This window comes from Pyrus communis, chromosome 16 (genome assembly GCF_963583255.1).
Source record: "Pyrus communis chromosome 16, drPyrComm1.1, whole genome shotgun sequence".
NCBI lineage: Eukaryota > Viridiplantae > Streptophyta > Magnoliopsida > Rosales > Rosaceae > Pyrus > Pyrus communis.
Window position 1 is genome coordinate 12,937,027 of NC_084818.1, and position 20,920 is coordinate 12,957,946.

The 20,920-nt window shown below is 35.7% G+C and overlaps 2 protein-coding genes and 1 pseudogene across 2 annotated transcripts; 1 reads left to right on the plus strand and 2 right to left on the minus strand.

The window, feature by feature from the left end:
• Nucleotides 1-317: 317 nt before the first annotated feature.
• LOC137719828 (probable protein phosphatase 2C 58) lies at nt 318-3,232 on the minus strand. The gene is made up of 3 exons (XM_068458838.1): nt 3,045-3,232; nt 1,021-1,055; nt 318-538 (listed from the first exon to the last, which is right to left on the minus strand). Exons 1-3 carry the CDS (start codon nt 3,230-3,232, stop codon nt 318-320), a joined length of 444 nt encoding a protein of 147 aa, XP_068314939.1.
• A 4,802-nt stretch (nt 3,233-8,034) lies between these two features.
• On the plus strand, nt 8,035-10,116 carry LOC137719525 (peptidyl-prolyl cis-trans isomerase CYP18-2-like; annotated as a pseudogene).
• Nucleotides 10,117-11,408: 1,292 nt separating this feature from the next.
• Nucleotides 11,409-14,149, minus strand: LOC137720857 (trans-resveratrol di-O-methyltransferase-like). The gene is made up of 3 exons (XM_068459969.1): nt 13,526-14,149; nt 12,034-12,456; nt 11,409-11,783 (listed from the first exon to the last, which is right to left on the minus strand). Exons 1-3 carry the CDS (start codon nt 13,928-13,930, stop codon nt 11,457-11,459), a joined length of 1,155 nt encoding a protein of 384 aa, XP_068316070.1. The 5' UTR covers nt 13,931-14,149; the 3' UTR covers nt 11,409-11,456.
• Between the last annotated feature and the right edge of the window lie 6,771 nt (nt 14,150-20,920).

Here is a 20,920-nt window from a genome sequence, read left to right on the forward strand (position 1 = left end):
ATCCACAACTTTTTGGTTGGACATCACTTCCGTATGCCAACACAAGGATCTCTATTTCATCATCTATCGTCTCCACAACCCCATGAGAATCGCAACCGATATATTTCCTCATGTGTGTAACACCGAACACCCTTGTTAACCATGATGCCCCAAAAGAACCACCTCTCTTGTCATAAACAACTGACACTTACTTAAGCATACCATTTTTACAACAAAACGGCCCTAGAACTCCCAACATTGACCACCACCAACATATACCTGCCCTAAAAGTACATTAAATATTGCTGAATCACTTGAAACTACTAACACCCCAAAGCCTACTTGTTTGATTTGTCCATAATTCCTTTCTCAGTTCCAAGATATGCTGCACCGAGTGCATGCGCCATGGCTACCCAGGTCCAGAACTCGGGATCTGCTATGGTATTTTCAAAAAGATTAGATTGCAAGTATGCAGGAACATCATGACCCAATAAGCCATAAATAATGCTAAATAGCCCTATTTCATGATCACCGAGAGGGTTACCAGTCTGCCTAAAATCTGCAACACCATAACTCTGTATAAGGATATTGTATGCTTCATTTACCACATGGAAGACATATGTGGCATTTACATTCTGTGAGGCATTTGAAATCTCGCTTCCTTTCCCAGAAACAAGAATATTTATTCATGAAAATGAACCAATTCTCGGACAGGAGTATCCTAATTCTGCCTAACCCAAAATTTTCTTTCTTGCTGTCGGGAATTTGACTAATTATCATGAACGATGTGGGGATAATACTTGTAAATTTGAAGTCTTCACTAGAATTAGAAGCAAGTGAAAAGAGAATTGGGGAATGATGTCAAGAGAAATGAAGAGAAGATCATCAGCTTCCACAATCGATAGAATAGAACATGCACAACGATAGTAAGTAACATTAGCACCACAAGTCTCCCACTAAAAACCGTTTCCATGGCTTAATCAACTGGGGCATAACGATAGAATAGAACAATATAACACTGAGAAACAAAGTTTTACTCACCTTCCTCAAACAGTAGGGGTAGAAAACCCTTAAGCCTGTAGTTCATCAACTGGGGCACAGCTATTCCATGTGTTAATTTCTAATTCGAAAGGCTTGAATTGCCTACCTTGACTGCAAGGTGAAACTATATGAAAAATGAGAAATATAATTGGTCTTTCAACCAAACACTTGTTCTACATGATGAAATTTTTTGAAAGGCCAAAGAATACAAAAATCCGTTACAGTTGAAGTTAGCAAATAACTAAATGGTGCCTGGCACCGAGAGAACTTGACCTTTTACGTCCGGTTGACCTTTTATGTCCGGTCTGGCTACATATGCTCTGGGCACTAAACTTTCTTTCTTCAGTGCAAAATACAAAACTAAAAGACACAAGTTTATGAATGGTAACCTGGCTTAGCATACGAAAACTTTACAATGACCTTATTACTGGACACAACTACTTCCCTACCTGAATCTTACTTGATACTGCAGCATCAGATTAGAAAATATTTTCTAGTGCTTTAGCAGAGACGACCTGAAGAAAAGCCTATATGCTAGACTATTCTTTACATAAATAATCAGACTAATAACGTAACTGTAACAAGAGTAGTGTGTGTACACATATTAGTCAAATGAAGACGGTGATAGATACAGTAAGGCTGGGATGGTTACCTTGTTCGAGGAAAGAGGATATACGCTTATCGGTTGTACTGATGCCCCCCTAAGGATATGAAAGAAGCCTTGAAATTTTTATGAAGAGAGGGGGAAACAAGGAGAATTACCATTGTGTATGTTTTTTGTTTCTTATCACAGAAAAGAGAGGAATTCAATTCAGTTAAAACAAGGGAAGAAAGTCTAACAATTCTTTCGTTTGAATGGGCTGACAACATCACAGAACAATTCAGTCAAAACTTTAATAATTATTGATGAACCACTAGAACTAGAGATTGAACTGAATTTTTTTCTTCTGGTAGAGGTTGATGCTTCTTTTGTTAAGTTTAAGCTGAAGCAATCTCCACACTTAACCCCCAATTTCCTCACTGAAGGCTTCTCTTCGATGATTGTTCGATTTCCACGCAAGATTCATTGGCAAAAAAGATAGGAAACAATTTGACGGCCAAAAAGTAAAATAAAACTGTTCCTGACACAAAACGAGGGGAAGAACTATTGCAATCTCAACCTTATCAGGCATCTAGCACACAGTAGTAAGGACGAGGGTTTGAGTAGTCATTCTCCAACAATACATGAGTTATCATTTGGATTCTTTCCCATGTGTAGATGATATATAGCATGATCAATTAGGGATTAAGGTATTGACACAATTCATTCTGCACTTAATCGGATATCCAAGATGTTGCGGTTCAGCACAAATGCACTCCGATGATGATTGAAAATGCTTGGGGAAATGTTGGTAAAGACTCAAGTATGTTCTGCTAATTTATTGTTGCGATTGGTTGGCAGTCAAGACCAGAAGAGCTATCCAGGGATGATCTCGTTTGCATAGTTTGAGTTTATAACAATATAGATAGCAAGCCTTCTCTAGCACATGAGCTGCAGGTTTGCACCATATTTCACTCAATCGTGAACACAACAATATATACAGCAAGCTGGAAAATTTCCAAATACTGTTCCTAGAAATAGAAGAAATCGTTCGCGACCTTGTTTCTAGCAATTTATTTGACTGATAATTATGGTTTGCAATGCATAATGCTGTAATATTATGAAGTTGACAAAAAATATTATCACTCGTGTCGTCGTGTTTGTTATAAGACCCGCAAGAAGGTTACCCCCAATTAAATTTTTTGCACAGATATGAACAAGAAGACCAATTTTCTCATTCAACACAAACAAAACCTTTAATCATCAAGCCCACAATGTCATACATTTCCATTCCATGACATAAACAAAACCATAAATTAGAAAAAACAATACAACAAAAAACTCACTGTATTCATGTCCTTGCGAATCGTCGGATTCATCGCATTCATCGCAGTGCAAAATGCAACACAACTCCTCTGTTTTGCTCTGTTTCCACCCAACTCACCCATGAAACTGGTACACAAGCTCCAAAGCCCTCTCCTTTGAGCCCTGAGCGTCAAAACTCTTCACACTCCCCAAAAACCCATCACCGTTAAGCCGCCTTTCCTCCGCCAGGGCGGCCGCAGAAGGAGAAAGCCGCCTTTTGGGCCGCTTGTTCTTGATGAAGCAATCCCTCATCTGCTCCTCAACCATGTCAATTTTGGGCCCAGAATTCCCCTCTCCAAAGCCATCACAGTCATCGTCGCCTAAAGAAATGGATAAAAAAGACAATTCATCTCGTTGGTTGTATATTTTGCATATGGAATTAACTTCCTGCTGAACATTTCAGCGGGAATTTCTGCTTACACCCAATCACGGGTTGACACGTGTCTACGTTTTGATTTTTTTAATCAAAATTTGGACACATGTACACTCAGAATTGGGTGTAAACAGAACCTCCTGAGAAATTTCTGCTTACACCCAATCACGGGGTGGACACGTATCCAAGTTTTGATTTTTTTAATCAAAATTTGGACACGTATACACTCAGAATTGGATGTAAACAGAACCTCCTGCTGAAATTTCAGCTGCGAAGTCTTGTTCTTTGCATATTACATGGAAATAGCGCAAACAGTATCATTATTAATTAAGTGATATTATTTGAACACACAAAATTAATGCATTTATACAAACACACTTCACATCTTATTTACTTGTCACGTAAAATTGACACTCGTTGACACACTCTTTAATCTAGTACATATGGAATATAATAGTAGGGCCACCAATCTTAGCTAGAGTTTGTGTCCACATAATTTTATTGATACAATAATAGTAGGAACATTTATTTCAATGGTAAACTTCAATAAGAAATCTCAAACCAAGCGTATAAGTGATGTTATAGTGAGTGAACCCAACAGTCAAAAAGATCTTTTTCCATTCTGATTCGCTACGCTCTTTGCCAGTGATGGTAGACATCATCAGCATATCATACCTGAGCTAGTTGTCAACTGATTTCTCATCCACCATATTCTTGTTACTAGACATACCCAACAACTATGTTTATGATGATAATCTTCTTATTCCCTCCCTTGTTTTTGCTTAAAATATTGTTTCTCTACACTTCTTCAATATCTTCACATTTTTTTTCTTTGTTCCAGTCATGCAAAATGCACTTAGATATAAATCGTTAATTATTTTCATACATTACCCAATTAGTCACAACATTTCCCAATTAATCTCTATATAAAAGGAGGATAGTACACACAACTACATCAACAATGTATGTATGCATATGATATACTTGCTTGTCGGCACTTTTTACATATCAATAATTCTATTTAAGCACACTCGCTCATATTTTCTTTAACAGAGGTGGACCCTAGCATGCACGTGGGACAAGGATGCTAGCTAGAACTTGCAAAGACAAGGGTGAGATGTTTTTACTAACAAAAGGTCATTCATTTGGAAACTAACTAACAAGATAAGATAAATAGAGAAAACTAGATTTTAATCTTTAAATAAGATAAAATTTAGAAAAATGTCTTATATAAGATTTTTTTTATTTTTTTATTTATTTTTTTTAACAAACGACAGTATCTACACTAAGGGGGTAAGAGAGTGGGCTAAACCTTACAATGGGCTTGGACCAAAATTAATTTTTAATCTTGTACACAAGATTAAAAATTAATTTTAGTCCCTAGACTCTATTTAATGTCAGCGCATGCATTCAATTTCTTTTTTTTTTTTTTTTTTTGAATAATTTTAAACTTTCCATAAACTAAATTTTATGAAAATATTGTAAATTTAGTACTCTTTTGAATTTCAATGAATTAGCTCTTATTTTTTTAACGTTTTGCATCACCAATTTATGCTAAGTATCTTATATAAAAAATATTTTGGTAGAAATTTCTATGGACTCTCTGCTACTCATATTTTTGGCACAATATTTTATAATGTTAATACATGAATCGACGTTAAACAGTGAATTGGTAGAAACTCTCCTAAGCATATCTCTTCAAGTAATATATTATACCTAGAAATATAGTAACCTTTAATAAATGACCTATTTGTCGACTTCCTCCCCTCAACGTTGTATAGAGTTACCATTTTTCCCTCTGGCGTTATTTTGAAAATTTTCATCCAATTTAATTTCCATCCATTTTGGTCACCCGGACAACACATGGCAATTGTATGAGGTAAAAAAGGTAATTGTGTTTTAGAAAATTGGGCACTTAGCCAATACTTTGTAGCTACTAATTGGACTCTCGTGGCTAATTCAAACAGAAAATTGAAGCCAACTAGCGAAAGATAAAACTATGTTGGAGCCAACTAGCGAAAGAAGAAGGAAAAAGCAATATGCTATCCACTAGGGATAAAACTATTTTATTGCCCTCAAAGATCTACCATGTGACCCAAATGGATAAAAAATAATTGAATAGAAAATTCCAAAATTTAACACCAGGAGAAATTGGTTAATAATAAAAGTTGAAGGATAATTGGCTAAAATTAAAATTCATGGGGAAAATTAGCAACTCCTTACAAGTTTGAGAGGAAATCGGCAAATACCTCTTTATAAATTAATGCATATACGCAGTGCCAACCACTTGGGTTAATCCAATGATGAAGGTGAGTTGAATGATGGATAAAAATAGGATAGGTTTAGAAACCAAACGTATCAACTATTGGCTCGGGGGAAACATGCCAATTAATACATAACCCCTACAGATTTCCAATTGTAGCTAGTGCAGACCACGCAAGCAATAGAAACATGCAGGTGCAACCGGCTATATAGACAGGGTGTTGAATTTGGACAATGATTGTCTGCCCTCCCACTTTCGGTGTCCTCCCGTGTCCTTTTGTTTTGTGTAATCACGGTTAAGCCACGTCAACATTTTATATTGTTTTTTTTATAGAGATAATAAGACAAAAATGAATAGTAATATAAAATGTTGACATAGCTTAACCGTGGCCACACAAACAGGACGGCACGGGAGGGCACCGGAAGTGGAAGGGCAGATAATCCTTGTCCGTTGCATTTCTACATATATGTGACAGTTAGAATCTTCCCTCTTAAATTATTGTAATAATTTCAAACTCTCCTCTCCTTTGAAAAAAAGTAAATCTATGCTGGGTTTGCGACTTGTAGGACATGCTAACAAGAAAATTATCCCCCTCCCCTTAACAATAATAAATTAAAAAGAAAAATTAGGAATGGGTTTGCTACATGTAAAACATGCAATTTTTCCACATGTACAGTAAAATATTGGACACTTATGCCACACACTTATCTTTGGTGTGAAGACAATATAGGTTTGATTAGTCTCTAAACAGTGGTCATACTTAACACTAAACATGTTAAAATTGATTATTACTTTATTAATAAATTTTAATGTAGTGACTTATCATGATTTGTCATTCTGACATATGTTTTACTAACGAGGGCATCCACATGATGATGCGAGGTTTAAAACATTATAAAACATGTAGAAAGTTCTAAATATATATGATATACAATACTATTTATATACATGTGATTCATGTGGAAGCTTAAAAGATGTTGTACAAACTTCCATCAAACAAAAGGACCAAATGTTTAGCTCCACACATTCAAGTGAAACTTGATAAATCGTGCGGAGCACAAAAGTAAATGGAACAGAATTTTGTTGCATCAAGATCAGTGGACTCATGAATTGTGTTCTTGATAATCAGAATATATGATTAAACATAGTGCCTTGCTGGACAATTAATGGAGCCATTAAAAAAAAAAAAACCAATTTACTTCTTCGATCCTAATTACAAAACCAATTGGCATATTGTTAGGTTGATATTTTACATATGTTTTGTATCTCCTTTACTTAATTTTTAGTCATAATTTAGTTGGGTTTAATGCATTTATGCAATTTTGATAGAAATTATAATTTGAGAATAAAACATTAATTTGACGACGAAAATATGAGAAACCCAAAGAGTTATCCAAGTTCACTACAAGAAAAGTGGGCTGAGAACACAATTGATTTGTGTCCTTTTCAATTTCATTGAGCACAAATACATATATGTGCGTTTTGAGTATCATTGAACACAAAACTATTTTATATGTGCTCTCTAAGCAAAAGGAACAGTGGTTTGTGCCGAAAATGAAGTGTATTTGTGCCTATTTGCATGTATCACCTTTAAATGTCAGAAATGAGATTTGTTTATTAATTTACGAAAGCGCAATAAAAGTTTTCGTGCTCTCTGATGTAATATATTGAAATTAAAAGTAGGTTTTCGTGTCCATTGCTTTTACTTTTTCCCATTCTCAATTCCTTTACATTATTAGTTCACGCCTTTCCTCTCTCTCCTCCCTCTTAAATTCTACTCCTTGTCCTCCTCAGCAATCTTCCATTCTTCCTCCCTCCTCCTCTCCCTCCTCTTTCATGCAACAAAGCCGCTGTCCAGCCGTCACCAACGACCGTCTAATTATACCTCTAGAATCCTCTTGTCGTCCTCTTTCCAACTCCCAAGTTTGCTTCTCCAAATTCTTAGCCAAATTTCCTCAATTTCACATCTAAGCAACGGTGATCGTGGGCTTTCCGGCCAATTTCCGGCAAAGGCTGCCGGAATTGGACCTCGATGCAAGAGGTAAAAATGATCTCTCTTTCCTCTTCTTTCTTTCTCATCTCTCTTTCCCTCTCTCTCTCTCATCTATCCTTCTCCCTACTTTCATGTTCTGCTCTGCCTCCCTCAGACTCTCTTTCTCTCACCTCTGTCTCTCTCTCCGACTCCCTTTCTCTCTCTACCTTCCCAGATTCGGTCCATCTCTTTTCCTTTTCCCGATCTGGTGGTTTTTGATGAAACAATTCAAAGCATAACTCCCAGATTCGGTCCATCTTTATTCTCTATCTACATTCTCAAATCCCAAATTCGGTCTCTCTCTAATTCTCTCTTATTTGATTTGATTTTCTTCCCTACTATTGTCTTCTTCAAGCTACATTGATCTGGATTTGATGAAGGAGAATCTTCGAGTCAGAAAGATGTGGGCAAGCAAAAAAGTAGGGTTGCCGGAGGGCGCCCTAGAAACCACCATTGGCATCTTCACCGTCAAGGTAAATTCTCCCTCTTCCCAAACTTTCCCTTCAATTTTCTTTCACTTTCTCTGTAACCAAACAGACAATTCAATCCATAAAGTTTGTATCTTTGACATTATTTGTGTTTTCAAATCGTTAACAATAGTAGCTTTATTACAAACACTCGCTGAGGACTTGCAAGAACTTCATCAGGCTCGCTAGCAGAGGATGTTACGACAACGTAATTTCACAAAATCATCCAGGTTTCATATTTTCTGCTTTTGTAGTGTGTGTATATATATATATATATTTTTTTTTTTTACTGACGGTTAACTTGGAGTTGGGGTAGAATTTCATAGGGCAAGGTGGTGATCCCACCGGGGCAGGAAAGGGTGGCGAATCCATTTATGGGTAAAAAAAAAAAATTCCCTTGAATTTACCCATAATGTATTGAAATTTGCTTTATTATTTTTTACCCCCGATTTTAATTAGATTTGAGAACCATAGTGAAGAACTTGTTTTGTATAATGAGTTTCAGGGGAAAGTTTGAGGACGAGATAAAACAAGAGTTGAAGCATATTGGAGCTGGCATCTTATCGATGGCGAATGCTGGTCCGAATACAAATGGAAGCCAGTTCTTTTTCATGTTGGCACCGTGCCCATCATTGGATGGTATGCTAATTTTTACCCAGTAATGTTAAGACTGTTTTTTACTACTAAATGTGCAGTATTTGACTTTTTGTTTTACTTAATCTGCATAAAAGTGATTAAAAAGCAGTAAACGTTTTTGCCTTAAGATGGTATGTGTATCTTGCGTACAATGTGGTTTGGTGGACTTGTGACCTGTTGACTTTAGAAATTATTTGCACGAGACATCAGTTCATCGCTCTGTGACCTATTAAAATATCTGGAGACTGAAAAACAGTTCTTGCTATACTACCATTTCTTTGTGATTTTGCTATGAGGATTTTATGATTTGACATGCACACGCAATCTGAATATAGTTATGAGTTGTATTTGTGTACGGGAATCTTTAGGCTTTAGTTGACTTTCAGGTGACTATAATAATCTACACCATCACCATTAGGATTCTGTTTGAGTTCTAAAGTGACTAAAGTAAAACTCCTACCCGTTTCTTGATTTAGCATTCTTATGAAAGATTTTGACTATGTATGTTGAACACGAGGTTGTGAAGGTATAAAACCGGCTCCCTGCACTGAATAATTAAAAAAAAAAACCTCAGTGTATTTCAATTTTGTGACTCATGTGATTCCTCCCAAACTTGATTATCTGTATGCCTTGAATTTTCATGTGCCTTGCTAATTGATTGTGATTTATGAGTACAAATTTGTAGTAGATTTAGAAGTGGTAAATCGCAGTTTAGCATAGGGATTTGTAGATTCAAATATCAATGTTTGTTCATTAGTTCCCCTAAACATCACACATTTTGCTTGTTGTTTTCTAGTTTGCTCGACTTTGTCCGTTGGATCAGAAAGACGTGGCCCTTGCCTTCATCCATTTGATGAAAATTTTGCTTCTGTTATTACAGAAGTTTTTTCAATTTATTATTTTTTTATGACTTGTTATTTGTATATAATGTTTGATTTTGGATTATACATATTTTTACAGGATTGATGGGAATATATTATGTTGTAGAGGTGTACTTTACCTTCGTGCTATTTCTCATCTTTGTAAGTGGTTAATGTACCATACATTAATAAGTTTGGTTTTTATTTGCTTGAAATATATACAACATTATTAGAGGTCCTATTAATGTTTTGCTCTTATTATATATAAAATAACTATTTTTTATTTTTTATGAAACTTATATTTACTAAATTTCTTTCTTTTCCAGGAAGAGGATGAACTTCCTTCTACAATTATGGTTCACTGTGTCGATATGGATTTGCTTCCTTGTCTTGTTAAGGTACATTGGACATTTAGTTGTACCAATGGTAAAATGTTCACTTTTTTGTCGGAGAAAATGAAACTCTTATTGTTATAAGATATGTGTAAAGCTAATGAATTCTCAATGTTGATTGGATGTTTGGGTAACATCACTGGAAATATGTGATCCTTTCCATTTTTCATTTTTCTTTTGGTTTGGATTTCCGGAAGGTGATTGCATAATCCACCGAGCTGGGAAAAAGGGTAAAATCAATTATGGGGGGCTATAAGTAGGAATGCATGGATACATTGATAGGAAAATCTCATTATTTTGTTGGTCTTTTATCTTGAACACTTGTAAACATGTTCTTTATTAGGAATATTTATGTAGTTTCATTATAGACATTCCATTTCTCCTATTGGATTGCTTTTTACAGCCAAGACTGCCATCTTTGATTTTATGAAAAATTTAAATTTTTGGTTTTATTTCAAAATTTTACATTTCTCTTTTTTTTTTTTTTTTTTTTTTTTTTTTTTTTTTTTTTTTTTATAGAACCTACTGGGCACAATAACAAAAATAATGCAAACATGGATGGAGAATGTCATCTGACAAGTTGTCAGAACAAGGACACAAAAAGGCCTTTATTTGTGCCTGCCTCTTTGAGCACCAAACAGTCTATTGTGCCCTTTTAGCAATGGTGACGCTCATAGAGGGCACATACACAAAGATAGTAGCTACACTGTTGCTATTGGTCTATGAGCACAATTGTTGGTGCTTTTTGGCCTCAAAGGGCATAGATAATTTATTGTCCACAGTGCTCATTTTTTTTTTTGTAGTGGTTGGACTGTATGAGCTGTGCAGATCGGTGCAGAATTTGAATTATTTGGCTTAGTGCACGTCTGTTTGGCTTCGCGGCTCTCCCAACTCGGATTTCCTAATGTGGTTGGTTTTATTTATTTACCCTGTTGGGTTAGGGTTGTTGACCTAGCAATGAGGTAAGGGTAAGGATTTTGATGCGAAGCTTTCTCGGTTGCCCTAAGTTGATAATGTTTTCCTAATCTAATTGGGCTGCTGCATTCCCAGTCTAGTGGTGCGAATTGGTTTAATTGGTGTCGATTACTTGGCCCATATTTTTAGGAGCAGTGCCTTTGTTTCCATCAACGATTGGGAATCATCTCCTTGTTGCGAGAGACAAAGGAAGAAAAGAAGATAAAATATAAAAAGGATATGTGGCACCAATTAAGGAGAACCTCCCTGCACCACACACGCACACATACAGAGACGGAGAGAAGCCGAGAGCATAAGAAGGAAATGGAGAATTCAAAAGTAATGCATTTGTACAAACACACTTCACTTATTATTTATTTGTCACATAAACTGACACTCGTTGGTGTACTCTTTATTCTAATACATATGGAATATAATAGTAGGGCCACCTATATTCACTACAGCGTGTGTCCACATAATTTTATTGATACAATACTAGTAGGAAGATTTACTTTCAAGGGTAAAGTTCAATAAGAGACCTGAAACCAAACGTATGAGTGATGTTATAGTGAGTGAAACCAGCAGCCGAAAAGATTTTTTTCCATTCTGATTCGCTACGCTCTTTGCCAGTGACGGTAGACATCATCAGCATATCAAACATCAGTTGGGTTTCAATGGATTTCTTATCCACCATTTTCTCCTTGTTATCGACATGTCCCACAACTATGTCTATGATGATAATCTTTTTATTCCCTTCATCGTTTTTGCTCGGAAGTATTGCTTCTCTACACTTCTTCAATATCTTCACGCTTTCTTCATCGCTCCAATCATGCAAAATCCACTGAGATATAGATTATTAATTAATTTCATACATTACCCAATTAGTCACAATGTTTCCACAATTAATCTATAAATAAAACGAGGATATGTGCACACAACTACATCAACAATGTATATACTTGCTTGTCGGCACCTTTTACGTATCAATAATCCTATTTAATACACTTGTTCATACTTTCTTTAATAGAGCTGGAAGATGTTTTTACCAACAAAAAGGTTATTAATTACGAAATTAACTAAGAAACAAGTACCTTGAGCAAAATTGCATTTGCTGGGGGTATTTCCACAAACATGTCTCCCCCCACAAAACCCAAATTATGGGTGGTTCCTTGCAAGTCAGCCACCACATGTGGTTGGTCAAACACAATGCAGTTGATGCTGGGGAATGCATTGGCAATGGCCTTGGCCATGGTTCCTGTTCCTCCTCCAACATCCACCAGGGATTTCAAGCCCTCAAAAACTCCTCCACACTTTTCCACCACCTCCCTTCCGATAAGCTTGGAGTCAGCCTCCATTGCTTCATCAAACAAGTTACCGAACCTTGGTTCCTGAGCTGCAAAATCCCAACAAGGCATTCCATTTTCCATTTTAAATGGTGTACATATAGTAGCTGGATCATCACCACCGTTCATCTGCAACCAAGCTCCCATCAAGTGAAATGGGGTTGTCATTACCTGATAAGGTAAAACCTAGTTAGGATTCCTTGTTCCACAAGTATTGTAATTAACTAAATGTAAATTAGTTTTTCTTGCTTTCCTAGTAATCATAATATTCACTGTCATTAAATCCCAAGACTTGCGATGTATATATAAAGAATGGAGACTTTAGATGCGGTCTCTAGCTATCAATGTTTTTCTGGTTTTTTATCGAAATTTCTGATATTAATGTAATGGTGTGGTTCTCTGTAGGTTATTACATTTTTAAAAATAAAAACTGAAATTTGTACTTGGTTACATTAGTGAGATTTTAAATAAAACCCATAATTTGTGGGATTAAAAATATCAAAAGAATAAATTATGCTTTCCAATAAATTGTATACATATAAACATGGGTAGATTCATTAAAATTATCAAAAAATTATTGTACCAAAACATGAATACATTTTTCAAAACTACACCCAAAAAAAATAGATATGAGGCCTAGTGACATTATTAAATTTCTTCAACCAAACTTGACATGGATACATTCTCAAATCAATGAAATAGAATGTAACAACATAAGTTTAAAAATGGATTAGAAAAAAAAATTGAGTAAATTTTATATATAAAAAAAAAGGGTACATTTTATATTAGAAAATGGTACATTTTACATATAGCAAATTGTATATTTAAGAATTGGTACATTTAAGATTAGAGAAAATTGCAAAATTATATAAATGGGTGCATTTAGGATTAAAAATTTTAAAAATCCTTTTTATAAAAAAAATTTTAAAAAAAAAGTAATGGGTATAAACTTATTCTAAATTTTTTTTTTTTTTTTTTTTTTTTTTTTTTTGGAAATGTTTGGATTGAAAATTAATTAGGTAATAAGGGTGTGAGTATTAAACCCTAATCAACTACTAATTTTTATTTTAAATTTTATGTAACTGACATGTAAATTCGCTAATGTTAGGGACTTCGATCAGAATATGAAAACTAATAAGGTTTCCGTCAATGAACATTCTTAAGTAGGGACCGGCTAATAATTTTTCCTATAAAGAATATTACCCTTTAAATAATATATATCAAATTCAATATACACTACCGGATCGAGTATCATGAGTATAAGTGGTGTGGTGTTTGATGGCCCGTCTTTGAGAAGAAGCCTAGAAGTTGATGTTAGGCTATACAATACAACAGCTTCTTCATCCTCCACATCGTCACAATCATGATGAACATGATGATGTTGTGCAAAGAAATCAGAGTGAACGAGGATGCGCATCAGGCGTGAGACGAAATGAGCTCTTGAAGGGTGGACATTGAGCGCAGCGACGAGCTCGGAAAGAGAGATGCGTTGGCCGTGGTTGTGAATCACATCTGGGATGCCTAGTTGAACTGCACATTTGAGTGCCATTGAGTTTATGAACTGGAACATGTGGTTCCAAATCTGAGCTTGAGCTCCAAGAAGCTCATGACTAGTGGCACCCACTCCACCATCACTCAAACCCATGTGTGTATGTGTGTGTAATAAGTCTGTCGCTTCCACAATATTTTGATTGATTATTCTCTTGCTATATTAGTTTTGAATACATGGGTACATAGATCGGGATATATATAGCACCGCCCAGTGCCCACATACAAAATTGAAGTGAAAAATCATATTACACTCGACACCCTACCTATCGAGGTTTCATCTTTCACGCTTCCTTTAAGCATGTCAATTGCTTTCTAATTATTTAGGGGTGGGCAAATGTGTAGAGGAACCGAAGGTCGGGATGGGTAGTTTAGGTTCCAGGTATGGGCCAATTCCAAATATTTTAGAGAATAAACGGGGCGGGCTGAGGCAGGGCGCTATCAATTATGGGGCAGGACGCTGACATGTAAATATTTTATTATTAAAATAATGACGTGAATAAAAATAAAAAAACCTTGATCAATAACTAAAAAGGAATAATGTTTCAATCAATAAAATAGAAAAAATAAGGAATAAGAACCTAATTTCTTAAAAATAAATAAATAATAATAATAATAATATCAGAACCCTAACCAAACGTATCAATTATTGGCTTGGGGAAAACGTGTCGATTATTGCAGGGGCAACATGAATCACATGAATCAAGTAGAATTATATCATTTGGCATCAATTATTGGCTTGGGGAAAACAAGTCAATTATTGGCTTGGGGAAAACAAGTCAATTATTGCAGGGGCAACATGAATCATGTAGAATTATCCTCTAAATATAATGCAATTGTAGATAGTGCATAGTAGGAATTTTACGTGGGAAAGGGATCCTCTTCGGATCTCTTATTTTTAATCCATCAAATCAGGGAATCCGTACTATTAAAATTTGATACAACGACTATAAATAGAGATCCACTTTAAAAGTTATAATAACTTCCGTCGTTGAATCAAATTTCAATAGCATAGATCCCCTGATTTGGTATATTAGAAGAAAAGGATCCGGATGGATCCCTTTCCTTTCATGTGCGATGGGGGCCATTGACAGGCCATATGATACAAAAGAAAAGATAATCAAATCTTTCAAATTTGACAACGTTTAGAAAAATACAAGACACAAAAGAATTATTTACTCAATCATGTATCTAAACGATGGAATTGGATCAGCTCTGGACCTTAGAGTCTGGAGCTTCCAAATCAAGTAATCTGGGCCGTTAATTGGTGTGCAAGTCAAATCAGGACCGTTGGTTGTGTGTAGTGAGCCAGGAAAATGAATTAATGGAAGCCGTTAGATTAAATTTGTGCAGCACAAATTGCTTGATTTGGAAGCTCGGGACACTAAGATCTGGAGTGGATCCAATTCCCTAAAGGACGGATGAGGATCCTCTTTGTGTGGATTAGGAGGGATCTCCAGATCCCTTTCCTTTTATGTGCGATGGACAGGCCATATGAAACAAAAGAAAAGATAAGGAAAGATACTCAAATCTTTCAAATTTGGCAATGTTTAAAAAAATACAAGACACAAAACAATTGTTTACTTAATCGTGTATCTAAAGGACTTAATCGTGTATCTAAAGGACGGATGAGGATCCTCTTTGTGAGGATCTTAAGAATCTTCACATCATAATTATTCATCGTATATCGTATTGTCAGTTTTCATTAAGTACTACTTATGTTTTTTTTTTTTTTAGAGAAACACGATATTAGATATTCAATTCAAACAACATAGAACAAGTACAAACTGACAACAAACTGAGAATAGTGTACATACTGGGCCTCAATAAAACCTTGTCGAAGCTTTCAATCCAGTCGAAGGAAAGAGCGTATATCCATTGCTGTGCTATGAGCGTCAACCGTGCGGCAAAGTAAGCGACCATGGCTTCCAGAGTCCTTTCCACACGCTGCAAAACCAACCTGAACCACCAGCTGAAAGCCTTCAAACAGGTGCACTCCACATAGAATCAAAATGACAGAACAATGGCAAAATACGAAGTAAAATCTAACAAAAAAAGGCCACCACATGACTGGTCGCCTAAAAACTGGTAAAGTAGTGGCTCATGAAAGGGAGAGATAGCTAGTGGGGCAAATAGCATCTCTACAAAGCCTAATACATTATTCAAATCCGGTACAACTGGAAAACATGCCCCCATAATATTTTAATTATCTTGCTCCAACCCCCGACCCCCGCCTATCGACCCAACCATCACTGACTCCTCCGTTGCAATCACCACCGCCCGCGGTGGACAAACACCAAGCACACCATTGAACCCTCGATAGGAATAATAGGTTGCCACCCTTAGCTCCTCTGCAATAAGCGTCAACCGTGTGGCTAATACTACGAGCACCGGAACCAGATAACCACGGTGCCATACACCGTAAGCAACTTCCGGTCGCTGCTCTCCTAGAGAAACCTAGAAACTGGGGAACCCTAAAGAGCAATTAGGACCCTTTTAGCATCAAAAAATAAAGAATTGAAAGAGGAGAAAGGCTCGGTGCAACACTCATTGTTGCAGCCATGGTGGATGTCTCCACCTCCAACAACATTCCTTTGCAGGGTCTGCGCGAATGCGCTAGGGAAGGGAAGTGAGCAGGGGAGATGGATTTAGCACCATTTTCCTTGGCGCACATAGATCGGAGCCTAGGATGGGGTGCGGGTGGAATATGATGGGGTGAGGTAGAGAGGAAAGGTGGGGGATAAGCACAGGGAAGGATGGAGTCCAAGCTCACAAAATCAAACAGAAAATTGAAAAGGAAAAAACTGAAATTAGAGCAAGAGGGAAGAAGAGAGGAAGAGAGAGGGGAAGAGAGGCTGCCACAGGCCCCTAGCCATAGCCAAAGGCCGGAGGCTATGAAGTGACGGCTGGGGTTTTTTCTTTGCAGAGAGATACTACATATGTTTAATTTTAAATAAAAAATTCAAAATAATTTATGACGATGTACAATGAACAAATAAGAAATAAGGATCCTTAAGATTCCCATAATTTGTATCTCAAATCCAAATCCCTAGTGGACACTCATCATTCTTTCAAATGTCAGAAAATCATTTATCATTGATTTTTGACATTTGACAGAATGTCAAAATGATTGACGAAGATTTTTAACATAATGACTAAAATAATTGACGATGAACAATTTAATAAATCAATTCTATCGATTTTAAATTTTATAGGCCAAAATACGAAATTATGACAATCTTAGTAACCATTTTAGCTATAAAAAAAAAATTTTAAAAATGGCAGTGGAATTTAACTTGATTTTCTGTGCGGCTGTCATGCAGTCCTTCCTGGTGATTTTTGGGGGTCAAGTATACAGGTAAAAGAATGTCACCATTTCAACTAGAAAAACCTAAGTTATTAATATAAAGTAAGAGAAGTGTTATTGGCACTCCAAAAATCTCATTCTACACTCCTCACAAGTGTATTTTTCTTTCCAAATATAGAAAGTTTGGAGTGTAGAATGAGATATTTTTGGAGTGCCAATAACAATTCCCTAAAGTAAACTTGTTATAAGTTCAATTTGTGAGTCATTATTAGGTTTAGTCCACTTTGTTGAGTTAGGTCCATTCATTGATTATTCAACATTCACATCAGATTATTTTTTATTAAATTGTGATCAATGTTATCCTTTATTTATACTAGCAACCGACACACATGCTATACATGTGCAACTCAACTTTCTTTTCATTGTGATATGAGTTATTATCCATGTGCAATGTAAACGCATTTTGAAAATTCTTTTCGTTGTGGTATGAGTTACATAACTTATGGAAAACGAATTACTAACATTAGTGAAATAAAACCAAACTCATGAGTTAAGTAATACTTTGCATGGGGGAAATGCAGAAGATGTGGGAGAAGTTGTTGGGTGATGGGTCTGGCAGAGAGCGATTAGGGTTTTGGAGGAGAGGAAGAGCCTACATAATTTGCAGGTGGGTTAGAGGCAGGTGGGATGGGAGAAGGGGATGAAGGAGGTGGGGTGGTTAGAGCGGTTAAAGAGGATTTGGCGAGAAAGATGCAGAGAGAAGCCAAAGAGAGCTGATGAGAGAGAAGGTTGTGTGCCAAATTTGTAATTTAATTTAGGATTTTTAAATGTTTGTTATTATTACCTAGTTGTGAGGTTCACATAAAAAACAATAAAAATTGGTGATCCTACGTAACACTACTAAATTGCCCATATTTTTATTTATGGTCAGTTTTAATTAAAGGATTAGAGTGATAATTTTATAGAGATTTGGTCAATAACCAGAGTTCTATTAATATATGTAGTTTAGATAAATTTTTTTTTTTTTACTCAATTTTAGAATTAAATTAAAATATTGTATCTCATTCGTTCTAAAGAGCAATTCATGCTTTTTCTCAAAATCCCTCCCGAGTAGGAGATATTTTTCAATGTGCCTAGAATACGAAGTGTTACATCACATGCTACTATACAAGTAGTTGTTGGAGTAAGAGTATGAAACGTAATTGAAGAATAACTATAATATTGAATGAATTATTGACTGGAAAAGTCTTGATAATATGCTCAATTGAATCCTATTCTTTGTAGGATTATAAATGCTTTCAGTGTTCCATTGTGAAAAGGATTTAGATTCTGCATTGATTGATTTTGTACACTTATAATGATAAGGTTTTGTTTTAGAGTTCAACGCCAAGTCTAATAGGAGAATGAGTTGGATTAATGCTGTATATAACCTCAATCACTGCTCTTGCAAAGATTGCTGCTCATCTTGTGTTGAATACCTATTATTCAAAGAGCTTTCTAGTTTTGCTAAAGAGGAGAAGATTGCTTGGTTGTGAAGCTGCTATAGCTTCTTCCGGTTCGAGTTCTGCAAGTATGTTCTTGACAATTTTTGTTCAAGTTTATAGCTTTGTTATTTAGTTTGATTCTTGGAGTGCTGGTGATTCAGTTGGCATATCAATGATCTGTGATATAGTTCTTACATGTGGTATCAAAGCACTGGTTGATGAATTGTCATTAAGTTCGAGACTTTGAACAAGAATTTGGACAAGATGCTATGAACTTAAATTTTTCAAACCCAAAAACGCATAATCTAGTTTAGAAAAATGACACCGTTAAAAAAAAAGGAAAAAAAAGAAAAAGATCGTTATGTTTGCTGGGTCTGCGTCTTTTCCTTTTCTTGTTTCTGGGATTATGATGATTCAAGAAATCTTGTGCTTTTGGTTCCTCTCATTGAAAACCGTCCTTACTTACGACTTGGGTTTACTCCAAACTCATGCTAATTGCATTCTTCGATTGTTTTAAAGGAATGTTTGTAAGTTTAAACTTAAATTTAGGTTAAAAATCTAAGTTGAAGAACACCATGTATCTGCATAATAATACTTGCATCTTGCCAATTCGAACCAAAATTATCAAACTGAATAAACTAAATTAACTATTTTAATGTTTTCGCTGCTGTATTATATTGAGTTTATTGAATTTTGATTCTCGACACATGCGGTGTGATATATGAAAATTATTCTTCTGAATATGATTCCTGAATATGCAATCTTCTATGAATTGTTTACTCTGTATATGGTTATCTTTGTCAAAGTCTAAGACCATATGTATGAAAAAATTGACTCACCATGAGGATTACATGGAGAAATAGATAGAAATCATGAATCCCCAAAGATTCAAAGTGATGATTTCATTGTTATCTTCTGCAGTTTCACTAAAAACAATGAATTCGGCTACTGTGCCTATCCTCACTGGTGAGAGCAACTACAAAAAGTGGAGAAGGAAAATAGAATTGCTTTTGACACTGAATGAGTATGATATAGCACTTGATACACCACAACCTGCACCTCTCCCTAAAAAGAATTCAAAGGCTGAAAAGGTTGAGTTCGAAATATGTACCAAAGCTAACAAAGTGGCATTATCTATTTTGGAAAGTGGGATGACTGATACTGTTCATGGAGGTGTCAAAAGGTGTGATCTAGCAAAGGACTATTTTAAAGCCATTAAAAGCAAATTCAAGGAATCACAATCTACAAGTTTGAAGGGGGTGGTTCAGTTAGAGATTACATTATGAAGATGACTGATGTGGCTAAAAAGCTTAATTCATTAGACATGAATATTTGTGAAAAACAACTGGTGTTCATGATTCTGCAGCAAGAGGAAAATCGATAGAAGCAAGACAAAAGAAAGGAAGCTGAAATTGTCAATTTTGTGCAAACTTCTAAGAAGAAGGATTTCAATGTGAATTTTGGTAAATCTTTCCAATTCAAACACCCTGATAAATCTTTTGTCTGCTAAGAATCCCCATTCCTCTAAGTCTAACAATGTTAGGAAAATGGATGTTAACAGAAGTAAAAATTTTCTTGAGATTATACACACAGATGTTTATGGACCTTTTCCTATCAAAACCATTTATGGAAATTCATATGTTGTGAGTTTAATAGATGACTTCTCCATTCATAGTTACATATTTCTAATAAAAGAAAAGTCAGTAGTTCTTGAGTGTTTTAAAGTTTTCAAAGGTGAAGTAGAAAAACAATTAAACCTTGTGATTAAGATTGTTAGATCAGATAGGGGAGCGGAATATTTTGGCAGACACACAGAGGTAGGACAACAAAAGGGTCCTTTGCACAGTTTCTTAAGCAGTAATTTATTGTGGCCCAGTATACAACTTCAGGCACACCCCAACAGGATGGAGTGGCTGAGAGCAGAAACCAAACTTTGATGGGAATGGTCAGAAGTCTCATTTCAAGGTCAAAGTTACCTGGTTTTCTGTGGGGAGAAGCATTGAGGACATCTAACTATATGTTGAACTGAGTGCCTACAAAGTTAGTGCCAAAAACACCTTTTGAGTTATAGACTGGAAGAATACCAAATTTTCATCATTTCCATATGTGGGGTTGCAAAGCAGAAGCTAGGTTTTACAATCCAAATGAAAGGAAGCTCGATTCTGGAACCAGTTCATGCTACTTTGTGGGATATTCAAAGAAATCTAAGGGTTTTAAGTTTTATTGTCCTCAAGCACATACAAGAATTCAAGAGACTCATAATGCAGTTTCTTAGAAGATCAAGATGTATCAGACT